Raw genomic sequence first — 21694 nt, 5'->3', positions numbered from 1 at the left:
CATTCGGCAGTTGATAATTCTCCTACAGCTGAAATAATATGATACGAAAAGTATTTATAAAAAAAAAATCAATGCAACTTAAGCTTGCCCTGTCAGCCTTTCTGGTTTCACTTGAGCGTTCATGATCAGATCTGGGGCCAGATACAATTCAAGAATACCACAGGTGACTGTTGGGAAAATTCCCTACCCCCATGCACTAAAAGACATGAGGTTCAGTACTGTCAACACTGCCTCATACCTGCCATACCTCCACCATGTCACCTCGCAGGTTTACCAATCCGAACAAGAACAACTACGTAGCTTAACTTTTCCTCACTGCGCAGTCCCACATACTGAAAACACCCCGACTGAGAGAACAGCTCATGACAATACGTTGAAATATTTAAAAGGGGAATATAGCAGCAGTGTTGTTTGTGGTTCTCGGACAAGCTCTTCCTGAAACGGAGCGGTGTCACACTAATCTTATAAAAACAAGCTGCTGCACGAAGGAGATTTTGTGAAATAGTTCCTTACTGACACAGTTCCCAGTGTGACAATAAGGTGCCAGGAAGATAAATATAGCTTGTCAAACAGTGAATTGACTGGAGGGATTCAAACCAGAAGGATTAACCCAAGTTAAAAATTGATAGATGGGGAAACACAAAGTGTGATGACAAAGTGCTGAGCTGCAAACCCAACCCGCATACCAATTCTACTGAGCAAATTACACGGGACAACATAAACAGATGGTTGTAAACCTTTATTGAGCTAGAAAAAAATGAAAAAAAACAAGATAAGGAGCCTTTGAGCTCGGTGGAGGACGTCACAGTAATAGCCCATATGTACACTTTAAAGGTGACATATTATGGTCATATTCAGGTTCATACTTTTAATTTGGGTGACCACTTGAAAATGTTTACATGCTCTAATGTTCAGAATAGGCATCAGTGTTCTCACACTGCCCATTCCTGCAGCTCCTATCTCCACCCTCTGTCTGAAAAAGCCTGGATTTAGCCCCCACTCCCGATAAACCCCAGTCTGCTCTGATTGGCCAGCTGGCCCAGTCTGTTGTGATTGGTCAACCGCTTTCACGATGTGTAGGAAATGTCACACCCCTTCACCAGACAAGTGGAGATTCTCAGATTGCAGGCGGGGTTACTCATCAGAGTGGGAGAGAAACCAGAGCCAGGCTGTAGGGTTTAGCCAGCTCACAACAAAAAAACAGGGTGGTCTTTATTCACAGTTGGTGGGCCAGCAGGCTCCACAGCCAGACACACAAATTTATGTGCACAAACACCACTTGCATAATATGTCACCTTTGTGCTGCTTTCACAAATGCAAAATTTGACAAAGCCTTTTTATTTTGGTTCATGTCAACAAAGGGGTGTTCAAAAGCACCCGGAAAATCCCATAACAAAAATTCCCAGGTTCATTAATGAGATGAATCACCCACAGGGTGAGTCCACACTCACTGCTGATGCAGGAAGCTCCAAGTGCCTTCATATGCTCCGTGTGTGTGTGTGTGTGTGCGTGTGTGTGTGTGTGTGTGTGTGTGTGTGTGTGTGTGTGTGTGTGCGCGCTGCTCTGTGCAGCCACGTTTTCAAACTACATTCTCCACACTTTTTTTTATATATTTTTCAAGCTTCCAAGTCATTTTCCTATTTCCACCCTGCCCTGAGGGGGAAAGGGAGTTTTAATTTCTCGCCGTCTGTCCCCCCGAGGTTTCGGTCCTCTCTTCAGCCCAGTTCCTCTTTCGTTTTACCCTGCTTGCGGGGCATCTTCTTGCTGCTGCTGTCCTCCAGCTCTTTGCTTTTGTAGTAGTGAGGCGCCACTTCAAGCAGCCAGCCGCTATCTATCTCGATCACCTGCATGCGTGGGAGAGAGAATACATTGTGTGATGGTGATATGGGTAGGATTACGGTTGAATATTGCCCGGGAACCTTTGTCACACTTCCTCATTAATGTGCTGTCTCATGCCCACAAACAGTTTTCAAAGGGAGTTTTCTGTGTTTAATGATTTTCTATTACATTAGCAAACAAGTGTCTGAAAAACAGACTACAGCTTTCGTCTACCTTCTACAAACACGGCAGGCATAAAGATATATATTTGATATTGAGATTAAAGTGACAATTTGAAGGTAACTTATGGCTGCATCCACACTACTACGGTTTAGTTTTAAAAACGCATCAGTGTTGCTACGGTTCCGCTTACGTCCACGCCACAGGTTGAAAACTCCAGGGCTGCGTTGTAATATAGTAACGATGATGCAGTCAGCCGCACTCAATTCCTGATTTGTTTCAGTCAAGGTTCAACTGGTGAAGGCAAAACATGGTAAACACCTCCTGTCAGTAATGGTAAGTAAGTATTTCTGATTTTGATTCCTTCTGACATTGAACAAAAAACACTAGCGTGGACAATGATCTTTTTGGTTTTGAAGTTAAAAAGTAGTAGTATGGATGTAGCCTACACATCACATCCCGAGCAGACGGACCTGTCTCATGAACTCCTTCGTGGTGAAGACGAGCTCGTGGTAGATGAGCCAGCGGGGCTGCTCCTCGAACAGGGAGCTGTTGGGGTGGGTGTAGACTGTCTGCTGGTGCTTCACCGTCTTGTAGCCGCCTTTGCTCAGTCGTGCTGTGTGGTAGAAGTATCCTGCCGTCACCGCCTAGGTAAGAACCACAAGGGGGGGGGGGTTAAACATAATTATCATCCAGTCTCGAGATCAACACAATAAGGCAATCTAATCACAAGGGCTCATTAGTGAGTAAGAAGACACTCAGTTGTGTTATTTTGACAAATGACTGATAAAGTTTTTTGGTGAGATTAGTCCTGATATTAAATGACTAATTACAAATGAGCCCGATTTTTGTTTTTAAATTTACTGTCTGTTCACAGTCACCCACACAAACAAGACCAACTGCTCATATGTTGCTATGAATGATAACAGCAAAGCCAAAGTGTGATTTAATTGATCAACGTCAACTTCTGAGCTGAATCAGACGGATCCTGATACGTCTCTCTAATGATCAATTTAACAGTTAGATGATGGTCTGAAGAAATGGTTACTTTCTAATTACACCAAAAAATTCCTACAAGCCAGAAGCACGTAGCATTTATGGATCATCTGTAATAGACCCCCACCGATATAGATTTTTGGGGACTGATACCAATATTTCAGCAGATACATATATATATATATGTATATATTTTAATGGGCCCATATTATGCCCCCGTTTACACAAGTTACATTGGTTTTCAGGTGTGTGAACTACATGTCTTTGCCATTCCATGTCAAAACACCTCAAGGATCAAGCCACACAGCACCCTCCTCTTTCTGTATAAACAGCCCTGTGAGACTATGGTCGATTCCAGCGCTTTCCTGCTCACTCCTCGCCCTCCTCCCTTGGTGTTCCGCCTCGCTCCTCTTCGGGTCTGCTGCGCAACTACGGCGTTGCGCTGCCATGACAACAGTCGCACGTAACAAGGCACATACACGACGTAGAGACCCGGGAGGCACAGCGAACACGTTCTCCATAATTACACACAGAGCACAAGGGGCTGGGCGATAGAACGTTAACGACATCCCAGCAGCGAGTCTAGCTACGCCGGCCGGTAGCCGCGAGCTCCGCCATTAGCCGCGAGCTACGCCGGCCGGTAGCCGCGGCTCCGCCGGCTACCGGGTTGCGAGTCTAGCTTGTCCCGCAGTCGTCGTTCGCTAGCGGGGAGAAAATTATGGCGTAGACGCGATCTGTTTTTCCGCACTTCAAGGGGGGAGGTGCTGCTCAGGTCAACTTACGTCACTTGACGCCCGGGCTGTGAATGGCTCGTTTACAGACCGTCTGCACGATCAACCCAAACCACGAATCAACGACTCATTGTTGTCTTTTCATTCTCCGTGGGCTGGCAGACACCCCAGATAACAAAATATACGTGGAGGCTGAAAAGGTGCCTGGAGCATAATATGGCCTCTTTAAAAAAAAGTGGTGATGTTGTTATTGAACCTTTATGACAGAAAGTAATTAAAATATATTTATATATATATATTTATAGTTTAACAACAAAACTTAAATAATTATAAGTGAAAAGAAAACACAAATACAACCAACTATATAGAACTTGAATGAAGAAAATATATATTTTTTTTTAAAGTAAAATTATTGTGTAAAATAACAGTTCCTATAGGTGCATATTCACAAACATAAATGCTGATGTGTCTGTGTGAGGCCCATATTAGCCAACAGACCTATCGGTTGAGCCTTAATTTGTACACCAGAATATGTCGGGGTCCGAAGATTTTATAGAAAATGAACTCTCTAAATCCTCATCTTTGTACATATAACAGAAATCATATATTGTTCTTGAATGTGGCACTGGAAGGGACCAGTGCCTTGCTCAAGGAAACTACAGCAGGTAGATAGATAATTCATACTGTGAAATATCAACGTAACTCCTGAGAATATGCACGAGTTCTGTCGTGAAGGCTGGATTTGTGTGGGACTAGCTAAAATAGACAATCCACTCCGAACATTCAGACCTGCTTCTCGGAGCGTCAGTTCACACCAGCTGTAATGTGGGCCGGGCGTGTTCACAAAACAGCGCGACAATGAAACTCACACTAGTTGTGTAGTGGTTTCGAGAAGCAAACATACATGCGTCTGTCATTTGGCCTTAAGACATTATAAACATTTTCAAATGAGTCAGTCTCCTTGTTTATGATTGTATGTACAGTGGGCGAGTGAGATGTCAGTGCTCAAATGAAATGCTACTTAAGCCCTGTTTACACCATCATGATCACAAGTGGACAGCTCTAAGGCTTCATCTACATAATTATGTTTTCCTCTTGAAACGCATCACTATTGCTACCTTTACGTCTGACGTTCACACTACTCTGAGCAGCTACAATGGAGAAGTTTGGAAAAGCTGCTCTCCCTGTTTGTGTTTGAAAAGTCCAAGGCTGTGTTGTAGTATAGAGGGGCAAAAAATGGAGACGTTTGGAAATGGTCACGCAGGCGCCCCGGATTCGCTTCCTGATTGGTTCCTATAGGTCGTGACTCAACTACCAGCGGTGAGAGCGAAACGTTGTAAACCCGTTCTATCAGTAATTGTTCCACCTTGTCTTCGCTCCAAGTAAAGAGATCCCTGCTCTTAATTTTCACCATTGTTGTTTCTTTAGTATTATCCATTACCAAGTAACAAACTGCAGAGTAGACGATCTGCTTCCTGTTCACAAAGTCAAGTGCTTGCTCAAGTGTACGTAAATGTCACTTGATATACATTTTCAGTTAGTCTGGACAGGGTTAAAACTTATTAGGAGCTAAACCACTCATCAGATGTCAAACTCGACCTCGATTCATCTTGGGTGTGTTCAAACCTGTGCTTAGAGTTCTCCCTACTTGTGATCGGATCACAGAGGACGGATGATAAAGCCAAGATTGAACAGGGGTTCATCGTAACAGAATAGGTTGTGGGGTTTCTTCTGCCTACTTGGCTGCAGCATGTTTGACACAGGTGTAACCCAGCTGATAAAACAAACCTCCCTGCTTATCTCAAGTGGTTTAGGTGTGTGTTCACAACACACACAGACCCTGATATGAGGCGTCTTTTTCACACAGCCTCCGCTCAGTGATTACTTGCAGAACAATATGCTTTTTCAAAAACAGGGCCTGTACATCAGAGCGACCTTTCTCCTCCCAGTGAAGACACGCAGCCTAAATTCAACTTCAGAGAACGAAAAGGATCACGTTGACAGGCACTTGTCAAAGTTAAAACAAGCAGCTTCCCGCCCTCATTGTTTTATTAGTCCTGGTCTCTTCTGGGTCAAGTCTCAAACACTTGTGACTCAACTTGAATTGTTTACCTGTATTGTGTTAAACCTGAGGTTGCAGTAACATTAAAAAAAGCAAATAAGACGCACATATTGACCATAAAAAAGTTGTTTCTTTTTTTAAAGACGGCATCTTCCTCACCCTATTTTCGGATATTTCAGTTAATTCTTTTTTAGCTCTTCAGTGCTTTTAATTCTCCATCTCATTATTGCTGTTGTTGCTGTGACTTCCCAGCTCTTGCCTCACGTTGACAGTGAAGGCAACTGAGCAACAGAACTGTGAAAATGTTTTAACAATGGCTTTTAGAAGGAATTCGAACATTTTGCATGGAAACAGTATTTAGCGTAATGTTCATGACGTTCAAAACAAATTGTTCCCGTAGGACAAAGAAAGATGGTCTGTTGACATTTGCTTCAAACTCAAATATGTTAAAGAACAAAACTATAATGAAAAAAAAACTGCAGAAAAACTGTGTCGAATGTAAGACGTTGTAATCGTGTCTGACAAATGAAACAGCAAAGCAAGAGCATTTATTTCGGTGTTTTCGTTGTGATGTGGGCGGAGCACATGTATGTGCGGGACACAATAACTAGATAACTAACCACTGCTTAGATAACAGGCTTATCACATGTGGTCAAACCAGAGGGCCGCCATATTCGCACTGAGCCACAAACACAGACTCGTAATATAAAACATATCCTCTTAATAAATACCAGGAACTGAAGTTCAGACGACTTTTTCTCAGCAGCACTGACCTTGCGAATGGGCACACTGTCTTCCTGGGAGCTGACCACCTCCACCTCGATGCGTTCCATCAGACCCTCCAGCTGGTCCCGGACGTCCCGGGCTCTTCTCATGGAGCGGAACTGGATGAAGTTCTCGTAGCACCACTGCGTGGAGAATCCACTCTCCACCCACTAAGGGAGAAAGACACGGTGACAGGAGTTTAGCACAACCCCTGGGATCAGGGTGGGAATTCTACCTTTGAATGCTGAATTCTGTATTGAGATCAACTTCAATACTCTGTGTACCTAATGTCAAAAAAGTGGACGAGATATTTGAGAAGACCTTCTAATAAAATGCTGTACTCCAAAACTTAACCACAGCCGCAAATATTTATGGAGCACCTGTGACACAATTATACATTTTAAGCTTGATTCATGCAGTTTTATTGATTTGGATGGGAGTTATATATACATATCTCCAGCTGCTGTTATCCAGCTTTGTTTGTACCTGCGTGTAGACGTTGAGCAGCACCAGGTGGTCTCCGCCCGGAACCACGAAGTTCATCCTGGCATTGTCGGCATGCACCACCTTGTCTTTGGGCCGGTAGAAGATGGAGTTGTTCACCGACAGCATGGCTGCTATTGACAACACTTCCTCTGAACACTTGTACCTGGAGGGACACGGGAGCAATATGAAATAGAAGAGGGAGAGAAACACAGAGAAAGAAACAGAGAGAGGGCAGAGAAATATGAATATTCTTTCAATATTCTTTTCTATAGTGGTAGAATGTTTTCTTCTTTCTCTATTTTTTTATTCATCTTTCTCTTTTTCAAACTATTTCAAGACAGTGTGATTACTGTATTTATATTACTAAACAAAATATCTTTGCAACAGTCAGTCAAAAAAACCAAAAAATGACAATTTTCCATTTCTCCAACTTGACATTCTGGACAGATTCTTCCTCCAAAGCAAAGTACTGGCTCGATTCAATACAAGAAGCAGCTAAAATCTGACTACAAATAAACCTCCTGTCTTTGTTAAGATAATAAAAAATATCAGTTTAGATAAAACAATCCATCTAAATTTCACAATTTGGTTTTCTCCTGTTCTCTTCTTCTTGAAGAACTGATCTTCAAATCCATATTTTAAACACATATCATGTAAATTCCTAATCCAGAGCCCATTTTGTTGTTTATTCCATTTAAATTTTCTTCTCCCTTGTCTGCTATTAGATTACAAATGTTCCACCGAGCACATTTGACGGGCCAACAGCTTCACTCCTGGAGAAACTTCCAAAAACCCAGAATCCCAGGTGCAAAATCATGTGTGAGGAAACCCACCTCTCTAACTGATGTAATACATTTTATGCTTTATACTTCTTTCAGGCAGGCTATGCATCTTGTGAAAGGAACATTAAGCGAAGGTTCGTTCTCATATCAGACCGAGGACTTACTGCTCGGAGGCCAGGATCATCTTGCTCAGCATGGGGTCAACGGGTAACTCAGCCATCCTGCGACCCAGCTGACAAAACAGAGCAAACAGTTGATTCATCCATTTAATAAACAACGACCTGTGATAATTATCAATGACGTGCTCGGGACAAAACCGACGAACCGACGAAACAACACTGGCTTTGTCATTATAGTGCTGGGTCGTAAAGACAAACGTGTCATCTATTGCACCTATCAACACTTTGAATCAAGGAAGTGAGCGGCTCTTCAGTGCTGGAAGGCACAACACGTCATCAGGTACAGTATAAACAGTTTGTGCTGCAAATGTGCAGAGTGAAGATGGACTCAGATTACGCACGTCAAAGCAGAGGATAAAGCTCTCTTTACTGAGATTAAAGTGAAGAATGATTTATTTTGTTTATCTCTTCCCACATTCAAATCTGCAAAAGAAGTACAGTAGAGTGGAACCCATTACTTGTTTAACTTGTGTGATAGGACAATATTCATTTTTGATTAAAAGGTTTCACAGATTTGTAATCTAAAGCCTCAAACTTTAATCCATTAGTTAAGACGTTTTTACCGAACAGAAGTCCAGCTAACCAGTTTCACACAGAATCGGTTGCTTATACTTTGTGTCCCAGATGTTGCATCAGAATTTTTTTAACACAAGCAACTTGAACTTATATGAAGTGAATTTCATAATGTGACTTTTGTAAACAAGTGAAAATTAGTTCTTGGAAATTTGGAAGTGTTGCAGTCAGAGGCAAAAAAAAATTCAGATAGATTTTTTATGCAAAAAAATTCAGTGCTTCAAATGTGAAGGGTTAAATTCAGAGACAAAAACAATTCACATACATAATTTTAATGCTAAAAAATTCTGCGGCAGGAATTCAGTGCCTTTTAAATTTCGTATGCGTTTAAGATGCTTGAAATGTCCATAGGAGTATGGATGCCAGGTTTACTTTTTTAAAAAATTTTATGTGGATGTAGCCTAACTACAGGTTTTAATAAATACAGGCCGTGAGTTTGTACCTTGGTGAGCTCCCCGAGGTGGTTGAGTGCTCCCAGGGCGTAGAGCTGCTCCAGTGCCAAGACCAGAGTTTCATGCGGAGGCGGGTCCATGAAGTCAAAGTGAATAAGGTCATTAATGCCTGCGAGCAAAGAGTAATTAGTGAGTAAAGTGTATGAAAAATCATTTAAAAAGTTGTCATATTTTCACTTTAATCCGTCCCGAAGGCTCGTCGACCTCTCACCTAGACTCTTCAGCAGCAGGACGACATTTCCCAAGTTGGTCCTCTGAATCTCAGGCACAGTTGTTTCTTCCATTTCATGTTTAAAGGCCCAGGCTGTGTAAAGCCTGAAACATTTCCCAGCAGCCACTCTGCCCGCACGGCCTGCTCTCTGGTTAGCTGAAGCCTTAAGAGCAAAAACAGAAACACACACACAGCGTGAGCTGGTAAACCAGTTTAAACCAATACTGAGACCCAAAAAATTTTCACATAACATCTGCACTCAGCATCGACTGCACTCTGAGCCTATATTTACATTGTGAGTTTCAACAACAAGGAAGTGCTCAGACTGCATTATTTTGTCTACAACCTCCCGTCTACGTCCGAATTGGGAATGTGTTGCCCCTTCTGATCGCCTGGAGCTTAAATATAGCAAATATCTGACCAGTTTCTTTTATGACAGAAGTTGAAGGGATGATGGAGCTGGAAGAAGATGAGACTTCATCTTAAGCAGTCGGACAAACACTGACTGCTGTTTATGTACCAGCGCTTATTGGATCAGTTCTCTGCTCTGGGATCAGCTGGTGATGTTTCTGTAATAAAAGTCATCCTGTTATCGAGTAACGAGTATCATATTATGATGACAGAAGTCGTCTCGGTGCTGCCGTTAAAAACAACAAACTTATACGGCCACCTAGACAATATCCCCATGTGAGGATACAGCAGGACAATCTCTGGAAAATTCCCAGCGAGTAGGCGTGTTGATGACTGTAAACATAAACACTAGCATCCTGTGTCAGGGGCCCGGACTATGATTTTTTCTTTTTTTACTTATATTCACTACAGCCAGAAATAGCAACAAGAATTAAATACATAAACAGAAAACGAACCAGGTGCTTGTAACCTGCACTCCTGTCTGTCACTTCCGTCCTTCCGTCACATTAACTTCCTGCTTACAAAAACATTAAGAGAATCTGTGCAACGTTACCCGCGAGCATGGCGTGACGATGAGCGACTCCATTCCGGTGCGGGCGTTGTAACTCTTCTGCTTGCAAAAACCCGGATCGATGACGTAGATTATGCCGTCGATGGTCAGTGAGGTTTCTGCTATATTAGTAGCCACCACCACCTTGGGTTGTTGGGAGGAAGACACACAAAGCCAAGGTATCAAGGGACTTAACTTCTGCTCAGACAAAGCAGAATAATGATTGAAATGCAGCTGCCAGGAAGAGGAGCAAAAATGAGAAAGAAAACAGCAAAACAAGACTCCTACCATCAAATAATGATTAAAAAAAAAACTAGGACACAAAGACTTGTCCAAATCTCATTTTACTATAGCAGCCTCTGCTGGTGGATAAAAAGCATGTACATTTAACCTGAAGGCTCTTGAGTAACACATAACTGATACCGAAAACAGAGAGCAGAGAGCAGATCTGTTGTCTCAACAAAAGCTTCCCAGGGATTCAGCAGAGAAAGAAGACATTATCTCACCTTGCGGGCCCCAGGAGGAGTGGGGTTGAAGATCTTCGCCTGCATGTCAGACGGCAGGTTGGCGTAGATAGGAAGTACCAGCAGCTCGGCTATCTTGGAGCCCAGCCGCCTGCATCTCTCCTGGAGCAGCTCGCAACATGCTTCGATCTCCTCCTGCCAGACACACAAGAGACAAAAAGGTTGAAGAGCCAGTCAAAAATCAAAGATTAATCTTTTTTTTTTTTAAAGTTGTATGTATGCTTGATATAAATAATACCTGTCCAGTGAGGAAGACCAGACAGTCTCCAGGAGACTGTGTGACATGGATCTGTAGCACCGACACCACACAGGCCTCCAGGTAGTCAGCTTCTGGAGCCTGGGCAACACGACACAGACAAACAGAGTAAGTGAGATGTTTTGTAGACTTACTTGACTGGGAGAAAATTGGTGCTTTTCTGTAAAATGTAAAATGTTTCATGAGCCACAGAGGAGCTGTACACTGTCTGTCAAGCATGAGGTACTATCTAAAACTTTAATTCATTGTTCACTCATTTTTTGGGGGGAAAATAATACAAATGAATACACAAGAAACTATATTCTTCTTAAGTATCCAGGAGAAGGCTGTAATATTTCCCACAGATCTTTATATTGCCGTCCTTTTCCATTCAAGCAATGAACCATAATTCAACAAGTTTATCAGTTAATCAAACAAAAACACATGACAGTTCCTACTTTAGTGTAGAAGATATCGACAGGGAACCTCCTGCCCGGGATCCTGAAGACGGGGGCGTCGTCGAAAAAGCAAGAGAAGCGCTCAGTGTCCAGAGTGGCGCTGGCCACCAGCACCTTCAGGTCTGGTCTGAACCGGGCGATGTCTTTGATCAGACCGAACAGGATGTCGGTGTGGAGTGTTCGCTCGTGGGCCTCGTCGATGATGACCACACTGGAGGGATAATGTGAAATGTGACATGAGAAGCCGCAGAGAGGAACCAAGGGAATTATGGTATGACAAGAAGAGCTCGAGCGACTGCTCAGTTGGCCGATAAAAATCAGCCAATATGGGCATTTCACAGACATATTGCTATTGAGTATAATGCTTGCAGATGTGAAAACTTTTATTTTACAGAATTAACAATGCAGAAAAGATGTGCAATTACATTTAAAGTAAAGGAGAAAAGGGTATCTTCTTATATCAAGTTCTATATGTTTGGTTGTGTTTGTGTTTTCTTCTTATTTACAATTTAGTTTAAAATATCAAACCTCATTTACAACTCTTTGTCATAAAGGTGTGATAACGACATCTTAGGAATCACTGCCGATTTTGTTGTTTTTAATGTAAATCTAAATCTACATATACACTGCGTGCACAATTATTAGGCAAGTGAGTATTTTGACCATATCATAATTTTTATGCATATTTTCCAACTCCAACCTGTATAAACTTGAGTGCTTAATGGATTTGAGCATATCAGGTGATGTGTATTTGTGTAATGAGGGAGGGTGTGCCCTAAGGAGATCAACACCCTACATCAAGGTGTGCATAATTATTAGGCAGCTTCTTTTCCCTAGGCAAAATTGGCCGAAAAAGAGATTTGACTGACTGAAAAGTCAACAATTGTAAAAAAAAATGCAGCACGCTTGACATTGCAAAGATATTGGGGCGTGATCACAGAACTATCAAACTTTTTGTTGCAAAAAGTCAACAGGGTCGAAAGAAACATATAGAGAAAAAAAGACGCAAATTTACTCCCAAAGATTTACAAAGAGTCAAGCCTGAAGCTACTAGGAACCCATTGTCCTCCAGTGCTGGCATATTCTGCAACTGTAACGTACCTGGAGTACCCAGAAGTACAAGGTGTTCAGTGCTCAGAGACATGGCCAAGGTAAGGAAGGCTGAAAAACGACCACCATTGAATGAGACACATAGAAATACCTGAAGACAGATTTTTCAAAGGTTTTATGGACTGATGAATTGAGAGTGACGGTGATGGACCAGATGGATGGGCCCGTGGCTGGATCAGTAATGGGCACAAAGCTCCACTTCGATTCAGACGCCAGCAAGGTGGAGGTGGGGTTCTGGTATGGGCTGGTATCATTAAAGATGAGCTAGTTGGACCTTTTCGGGTTGACGATGGACTAAAAATCAACTCCCAGAACTACTGCCAGTTTTTAGAGGACACTTTCTTCACGCAGTGGTACAGAAAAAAGCCTGCATCTTTCAAGAAGACCATGAGTTTTTATGCAGGACAATGCTCCATCACATGCATCAAAGTACTGCATGTCTTGCCAGTAAAGGCCTTAAAGATGACAGGAAAATGACATGCCCCCCTTACTCACCTGACTTAAACCTTATTGGGAACTTGTGGGCTCTTCTTAAACGGGAGATTTACCATGAAGGAAAACAGTACACCTCTCTGAACAGTGTCTGGGAGGCTGTGGTTGCTGCTGCACGAAAAGTTGATCGTCAACAGATAAAGAAATTTACAGACTCCATGGATGGAAGGCTTGTGCCATGTATTGAAAAGAAGGGTGGCTATATTGGTCACTGATTTTGTTTTGGAAATGTTAGAAATGTTTATTTGTATATTTAGAGTTGTTTGTTCATTATTTTCACTCTAACAGATGAAAATCAACAAGTGAGATGGGAAAATATTCTTTTTTCATTTAGTTGCCTAATAATTCTGCGCACCAATATTTGCCTAATAATTCTGCACACTGAGATATTCTCTTAAGAAAGACAAAACTTCACTTTTACTTTCTTAAATATTCAGGTTTGAGCTTTATTAACATTTGGATTGAGCGAGAGCTGTAAAATTAATCCTCAAAAATACAATGTTTAAAAGGGTAAATAAAATGAATTTATGTCGTGAGCGATAAATGCTCTGTATTGCAACTTTTATTTTATGAACAGGTGAAGAAGGTCAGACACGAGAACTTGTGACTTTTATGATCGACCAGCTGCAGCGTTGAGTTCAGAGCGTTGAGTTTTTTGTCCAGTGACAATTCCAATCGAGTTTATGAAACAAGACGAACACATCCTCAGTGTTGACAAAAAAGAGAGAAAGGCCGCAAAACATGGAAAGTAAGTGGAAAAGAACAACAATATGAAACTTCTGATGGACGAAAGGTGCAGACGTTGTGACATTTTTGCTCCACTGAAGATCAGTCTCAAGACTACATTTAAAATTATACTCCAGCAATACTGAAAAACAAAGTTTATTGCAGATCTTTTCGCAGCAGCCATGAGGGAAATCGAACCTTTGGAACTGCTCAAAATGCAGGACCAATCATCAATTTATGACCTGTCAGAACTACATCTGATCATCATAGAGCCACATTGATGATCATTCAGGGAATTGATCAGGTGTCGTAACCCCCTCAAACTGCACATCAAATGAACCACTGATCTGGCAGAAATTCAGCGTGTGCGAGGGCTAAAACCAGATTTAATCCAAACGGTTTACATTACCTGTAGCTGGCCAGGTCAGGCTCAGTGAGAAACTCTCGGAGCAGCATGCCGTCCGTCATGTACTTGAGCACCGTTCTCTCTGATGTGCAGTCCTCAAAACGGATGCTGTAGCCCACCTGGATCGAGCAATAAAGTTTATATGAGTAAAGACAATGAAAGATGTTCAACACCAATTCACAAAAACATGAGACATGATTTAGATATTAAATAGTTTCCTGTGGCCCCATCCAGGAAACAATAAAACCATGTCGGTAAAAAAGGGAAACGTGTGATCAGCACGAGAAGCTCACCTCATTCCCAAGCTTGACGCTCATTTCCTGTGCCACCCTGGCCGCGACTGACATGGCTGCCACTCTGCGGGGCTGTGTGCAGCCGATCTTCATGCCTCCTTGAGTGTAGCCCTGAGACAGAGGAACAACAGGTTAAAGGGCAGACTGATTTTCATTGGTCACCGCTCGCGTTATCTGATCATGCAGATGGTTTATATTTTGTCAGCGGTTGTGTTGAGACTGACGACGACTCTATTTTCACAAGTTTTCATCGGAGATATTCACAGACATCCAGTCGTTGGCAATGTCTATCTAATGTAACAAAACAAGCATAAAATTAAAGGGTGAATTTTGGAGAGAGCTTGTTTCTCTCTGTTGTTGTTGTGATATTACCACACTGTCTGGGACTCGAACCCCCTCACCTCGGGAAGGGAATACCGACACTAGCACATCCCTTAAAGTGTCGATGAGTGATGTTTAAAAACTGAAAAGTGTTGTGTGGTGCGGTCTGTACGATTGATTTTTTTTAAATTGCAGGGCCAGGGCTGAGCCGAAAACACAGATTTTTTTTTCTGAGGAAACATTCGCAGATTTTTACAATTGGCATTGCTTTAGAGTCGCTTACTGCCCCTTTAACAGAAATCATGAAATTGCAAGAATGAAGAGTTGGGGTTCTATTTCTTGACCAGGAGGAGTTATTGCCTGGAAGAAGTTTCTGTGCCCGACCAAGTGGTGGTCCCGCACATAACCACCGTAAAATTACAATTTGTTGTTTTGGCACTTTTTGCAAAGATCTCAAAAACAAACTGGACAGATGTTAGACTGGTGTTGATTCTCCCACCTGACCCTTGGTAAGAGAGCGAATCATCAAGCATCTTCACCTTCGACGATCTACGCTATGATTTGATTCCGCACTCACACTTTCCAGGAGGTACTGTGGGATCTGGGTGGTCTTTCCGGAGCCCGTCTCCCCTTCGATGACCAGGATCTGGTGCTCGCTGATGGCGGCCAGCAGGTCCTCTCTGTAGGGGAAGATGGGAAGGCTGCGTCGCACCTCTTGCATGGACTGCTTCTTCAGCTCCGCCTGTGACAGAGCCGGTGCCTCCTGATCCTGAGCTCAACAGGGCGAGAAGAAAGAGCCACTTCAAGTTTCTCTACATTATATTTTTCACAGCGATGCGTGATGAGCAGCCGCGACGGAGGTTATGTTTTGCTCTGGGACATGTTGACAGGACATATGGACACACTCACTTTTTCTGGATGCCCTTGCTTTCATTTAAAAATAGAATACAGGTGCGCAAAAGATCTTTATAATAAAAGTAAATTAGATCAAATTTACACTGACGCTCAACAAGAAATCTTCTTCTTTTTATTGATAGTTGTTTAAGATTTTTGAGCAGTCTCTTGACTCGTCTGAGCCAGAAATCTACTGATCGACTCCAGACTTCTCAGAACTCCGCTGCATGACCACATAAAGGTTTTGAACAGAATTACTTTTTAAGATCTATCTTTCACATTCATTGACTTCACTTAAAGGCAAGTCTGTAAACAAGGGGTTTGAAGAAGAGATCTGAATGATGTCATCCTTTTTATCGTTATTTCTATTGACTATTGACTATTTATTTGATTTTGTTCTATCGCTTTAACGCAATGTCTTCTTTTTCTTTTAGATGTTCTCATTCTTTTATTTGTAGTTACTGTTTCTAAGTAATGTTTTTCTCTTGCTTTTTTTCCTTGATTGTTTTATTAGTGCGAATGCATTTTTTAGACTTCCCCCGAGTATCCCGTGTCTGCTTTGTCTATCAAAGCACTTTGTAAACCCTGTTTTTAAAGGTGTTACATTAATAAAGCTTATTATTATTATTATTATTATTATTATATCTCACTGACTACTTTTAAGACTCTTCATGGCCTCCAAGTTGTGACTTTTTTCTTGCATTTGAGCTGGCACACAGTTTGAGATCTTCAGGCCCAGTACAGACACAGTTAGGGGACAGTTAGCAAGTACAAGAAGAAGCTTACCATCTCGGCCCGACTCCCTTTCATGGTGATGGCAGTGCTGACAAAGTCGATCATCTCCTCCTCCTCCAGGATCAGCTGGTACTTCTCCTGCTCATGCCTCATCCCTTGCTCCCGCTCCTTCCTGGCCCCAAAGCTGAGAGAGGCCGTCTTCAGCCTCTCTTCCTCCCAGCGGCCTTGCTCCCCTCCCAGCTCCATGGGAGTTTCCTCCAGCTCCAGGTCCCTCTGGGGCACCTCCTGGTCAGTGGGGGGAAAGCCAAAGGGATGGAGGGGAAGAAACAAACAATTGAACTTTGCAGACTTCAGTAAGTGACCTGGTGTACCTGGCATCTCTTGTTTCTACCTTGCTTCTCTTCTCTTCTGGCATGTAGTATCTGTTCTTCCTCTCTTCCTGTTCCTTGGCACCGGCCTTTTTGTAATCCTTAGCCAGATCCCGAAGGGTACGTTTGTATTCCAACTCCTTTTTCTCTCTCGCTGTCAGCTCGTCTGTTGAGAAAAGGTACTCATCGTCGATGATCTCCGCCTCCAGATCCTCCAGCTTCTCTTCCTCTCGCTTCTTTAGGTACTCCCTGCGAGAATGTTTCCTCAACTCTGGCAACTAGAGATGGACAGAAAAGGACAAAAGATCTGATTATACATATGCTACTACAGCAACTCATTTTAAATTTCTTTATTACCCAGAACATTTTATTCTAAAGCAAATGAAATTTATTATTATTATCATTATTTCAATTTTCCGAGCTCAGAGCACCAACCATTTTATTCTGATCGTCTTCAGCCATCTTCAGCCTCTTCTGCGCTTCCTCGTAGGCCTGGAGGAAAACATACAAAGTGAGAAGTTGTTCATCTGGGAGACACAGAAGGTTCATCTTTGAAAAAAACTAAGATGCACGAGCTGTATGGTAATTATTTTGCTTCCAACCTTTTTGTCAGTCCTCTCTGCTATGTTGCGGGTCTTATCTTTGTCTTTCAGCTTAACTCGCTCAGCGAACGCGTCTCTCTCTTCGATGTCTTGCAAACGCTCTCGCTCTTCCTTCTCCCATTCTTCCTCCTCCTCTTCTTCATTCTTGACTGACTGGCCCAAATCGCTCCTGATGTAAGAAACATAAATACATCGAGCTGCTGCTTGTTTATAAAATCAAGAAGTTTAAAAAAACTTTTTATTACTATTTTTAAAGGCTTTGAGCTTATACATATTTACAGTTTCCTGTAAATACGTAAAATCCAAAAGCATAAAACAAAACAAAAAAGGATAATAAATGAAAACGGAATCCCTGGATTACCTTTTAGGTGCTTCATCCTCACTGGTTGACTCGCTCTCTTTCTTCCGTCTGATGTGCTTCCTCTTGTTTCCGCTGTCCTTACTCTTCTTGTTCCCTTTCGGTTTCTCTGTCACGGCATCTCCCTCGCTGTCGCTGTCTTCCAGCAGCGTGTACGTCCGATTCTTCCGATCCATTTCAATGGCTTCCCGTTCTATTGCACGGGAAGCTTTTTCAACAACCTGCTTGCGAGGAATCTGTGAAAAATTGATTGTTGGAGGTTTGAATCTCACCAAATCTTCCCAGCAAGCACCTACTGTAACATTTTGAGGCATTTAAAGTCCATGTGAGTGTGTTGGAGGTTTGAATCCCAACAAATCTTCCCAGCAAGCAACTACCGTAACATTTTGAGTCATTTAAAGTCCATGTGAGTGTGTTTAGGTAAAATTTCGAACAGAAGAAAAAATATTATTTCACCATCATACCTTCTCGTAGAGCTCATGCGCAAAGGCGATCACGCTCTGGTCGATGTCGATCGTGCCCGTCTGCTCGAGGCGCGACACAAAGTCTTGAGCACTCAGTGCTTTCCTCGCAGTGCCAATCATGAACTGAGACACATATCTGTCACTCAAACCCAGGATGTCATGGAGGCGGTCGTTCACCCACTGCTCTAGATTTGCCATGGTGCCTGTTGAGGGAGCAATCACAGCACAAGAATGTCGATTGTATGACATGTAGTTAGAGACACGGCTGGTGACAACCAAACCTCCATAGGTTTTAAATGACAGTTTCCTTTGTGAAGCTCAGGAAACAGTCTCGAGACGTAGGAGACAGATAAAGGGACTGTTCGTGATTAATTTATAAACCTAAATGGGAAAATAAGGAATGACATTTATAGCTACATATATCACAGTACTTAGATCATATATATACTACAAATTATTAGTGCCCCATTTATATTTGCTGCATTTTATGATGAATTACAAGCATGACCCGTTGTAGACGTTGCTGAGAAACCACGACCCAGTACACAGAGTACATAGTTAGTTAACAGACTGACCTATATGTAAACAGTTTGCTCTTGCCTGTATACACCGAGTGGCCACTTTAATAGGTACACCTACAAAAATTTTAAGGCAATTCAATACCTGACTCTTCTATATATTCTACCAATGAGTATAGTTTATAATGTTCTTTTGATGTTGTTGACATTCTCATTAAAGTATATGTTTTTTCTAAGGAGATTTTAGTTAAAGGTGGCGATGTACATTATATTAAGGATAAATTTCTACTCTTCCAATGTACGTACATGAGGGGGGCAGAATGTTAGGCACGCCCCCTTCAGTATGATGTAGTCCATCACACACTATCACAATGACCTCAGAGCTACTAAATATATACATACTACATATAAGTGAATTATCACTGGGAAAAAAACGAAACATCATCATAAAATAAGTCTTTACAGCAAAACAGCTGGCAAACAGATGAATGAGATAGTCAGTGGTGTATTGAGCTCTAAAGCCAAACTGAAAATAAAAAATTGTGTCTGACCGAAAACTCCTAAACCAAACTTACACGTGATCATTCAAACTAACAGTTGGCAGTTAGCTACAAACTCCATTCCATGTTTGTCTGTTGTTGTCCCTTCAAACTCAACGGTGCACCAGTAAACCACTCACATTTCTAACGGTATCTGGTTTAGATAGAAAACGCTGCTTTGCTTTATTTAAGACCAAGAAAAAAACATTGTTAATTTCACTTACCGCTTTTCAAAGCGCTCGAACAACGTTGTTATTATGGTTGAAGTAGCAGGTTGCGCGTTAGCTAACTCAGCTAACTAGAGCTACAAACGAGGCAGTATTTTGAGTTGTAAGCTCACGAGTTCCGGAGAGGACGCTGAATAGATGCGTGCATCCCCCCGCGGTCATGTATATTGTTTATTTTCCCAACCGAAAGCAACATTAAATCACCGATACATGTTTTGCTAAGTTAGCTTGATCACGCTGAAGTTGAAAGCGGAAACGCGTCGTGTAAAAAAAACGCCGAGGAAAAGCAGAGCTGCATCCCGAGGCAGCAGCGCTCACTGCCCCCCTGCGGCCGTCCGAGGAACGACGACAACAACCACCGACTCTGCACTTACAGATGTTTTAGAAAGAAAATATATTCACTTAACAAAAAAAGAACAAAACCCAGCAACAGCAATATACAAACAGAACAAGCTGGTTATATCTGAAGAATGTGATATTTGAAATATTGATTATTTTCAGGGTTGTTTTCACATCAATGTGGCACGAAAAGTTCTTGCTTATCCAAAACAAAGAAAGGACAATTTCCCTTTAATGGCATTCCAGGGCACGTTGACATCCACCCTATCCTGCCCCTCAAGCTTCCCTCTGCTCGTTATATGGACCCACTGCTGTTGACATGGCACATCTTACACAGCGAGGAGCAGCTCCAATGTATTCCCTGTCATTCAGGATGAACAAAGTGTGCTCAAAGCTCACAGCTTCTTTATCTAATCTGACTCCTGCCATGCGTCAACCACAGACAATGTCAGACATTTGTGCTTGACACATTAAACCCTGAAGGTCCTGATTATGCTCACCCTTTTGCCCCAATGTCAGATTCAGCAAATATCCCAAATTTTAGGAGGACCCGTCCCACCAAAGGGATCCTTTCACTAGTTGCAAAATCTGCAGTCCCTATTCCCTCTGATGATTTAAATTATAAAAAAGTATATATATATATATATATACAGGTATATATGATCCCTCTCTAATAACACTTTTGTATGGTCTGGTTTTGATCAGAAATTCTCAACTTTATGTTTTTTACAGACACCTGGTCCAAACAAGAGGAGCGCTTGTTTTAGAATTATGCCCCCAGCTTATGATTTAATTTCATCTGCTCCCCAGAGCTCATGGGTGGTGGTGACAGCAAGGTTACCTTCAGATGATCTCTTTAGGTTGAGGCCTTTGTCCTTACCCTGTTCTATCATTCTCCAAAGTCCAGCATTACCCCTTTCATTGAAAAAAAAAAGATTTTGAAAACAACGCAATCAATAAATTGCTCATTTCGTAGCAAAACAGTAGTAAATAACAATGATTCGCAAGATGTTGGACAACTGGGACCTCAACAACAACAACAATACCACTAGCTCTGGACATATTTAACTTCTATTGTTAATATTTGTAGGTGTATTATTATCAGTGTTATTATAGTAAAATTTGTGGTAGAAAAAACATTTAATCAAATTCAAAGGCTTTATTCTCACAGGCAGAAATATGGTTATCAATAAGTAAGGAATGGAAAGATAGTTTTAGTTTGCAGGCTCTGTCCCAATGCTGCCAGTTATAACTATAATATACTGGAAACTAATGAGTGAAAAAGAATAAAGTAAAATAATGTTTTTCAAGAAATAAAAAGATGTTAGCTAAAGTAAACATTGAAGGACTGAGAAAGTATTTTTGAGACAAATAAACACATTATTCTATTCAACTGAAATATTTATTATGTATATTTAACACATTCATATCCATACAAACTTACTTCCACTCACATGCACATTACATTCACACACACTGTATACATCATAACGAGCATAATGACACCATAAGAGTAAGAATTATAGATGAAATGGGCTACAATACAAAAATGACCAAAAAGCAAGAATATTTGGTGCAAATTAAATCGAAGCATCATTACAACGGTACAAAAACAATATGTTACAGGCTGAAGCAATGCATCTAAAATTAAAATAAAGTGAAAGAATCAGAACGAAAATACACTTCAAGTGCAACTACAGCAAGTACTCAAATATATAAATACTTTATATATTCTTTTATAAAGTCGTAGTATTGGGTCTGATTACACGTCATCGTTTATTTGTTGATTATATGATTAATTTGAGCTTTGAGTGTTTGTCCCTGCATTGAAATGCTGACGAGGTTTAGAAAATGGAAATACTCGGGTATAGCCTACATATCACCTACTT

The 21694-nt window shown here is 41.6% G+C and overlaps 1 protein-coding gene across 1 annotated transcript; it reads right to left on the bottom strand.

Annotated features, from left to right (window-relative positions):
- Positions 1 to 724: 724 nt before the first annotated feature.
- dhx16 (DEAH (Asp-Glu-Ala-His) box polypeptide 16) lies at positions 725 to 19737 on the bottom strand. The gene is made up of 21 exons (XM_035630033.1): positions 19464 to 19737; positions 18183 to 18385; positions 17722 to 17954; positions 17361 to 17529; positions 17194 to 17250; positions 16782 to 17036; positions 16442 to 16675; positions 15339 to 15530; positions 14441 to 14551; positions 14151 to 14266; positions 11414 to 11624; positions 10959 to 11057; positions 10703 to 10855; positions 10200 to 10340; positions 9236 to 9398; positions 9015 to 9133; positions 7985 to 8052; positions 7039 to 7201; positions 6561 to 6722; positions 2472 to 2645; positions 725 to 1844 (listed from the first exon to the last, which is right to left on the bottom strand). The coding sequence occupies exons 2-21, from the start codon at positions 18378 to 18380 to the stop codon at positions 1716 to 1718; spliced, it is 3147 nt and encodes a 1048-aa protein (XP_035485926.1). The 5' UTR covers positions 18381 to 18385; positions 19464 to 19737; the 3' UTR covers positions 725 to 1715.
- Between the last annotated feature and the right edge of the window lie 1957 nt (positions 19738 to 21694).

The sequence above is a fragment of the Scophthalmus maximus genome, chromosome 1 (genome assembly GCF_022379125.1).
Source record: "Scophthalmus maximus strain ysfricsl-2021 chromosome 1, ASM2237912v1, whole genome shotgun sequence".
NCBI classification, from domain to species: Eukaryota; Metazoa; Chordata; class Actinopteri; order Pleuronectiformes; family Scophthalmidae; genus Scophthalmus; species Scophthalmus maximus.
This window is presented reverse-complemented; position numbering and strand designations above follow the sequence as displayed.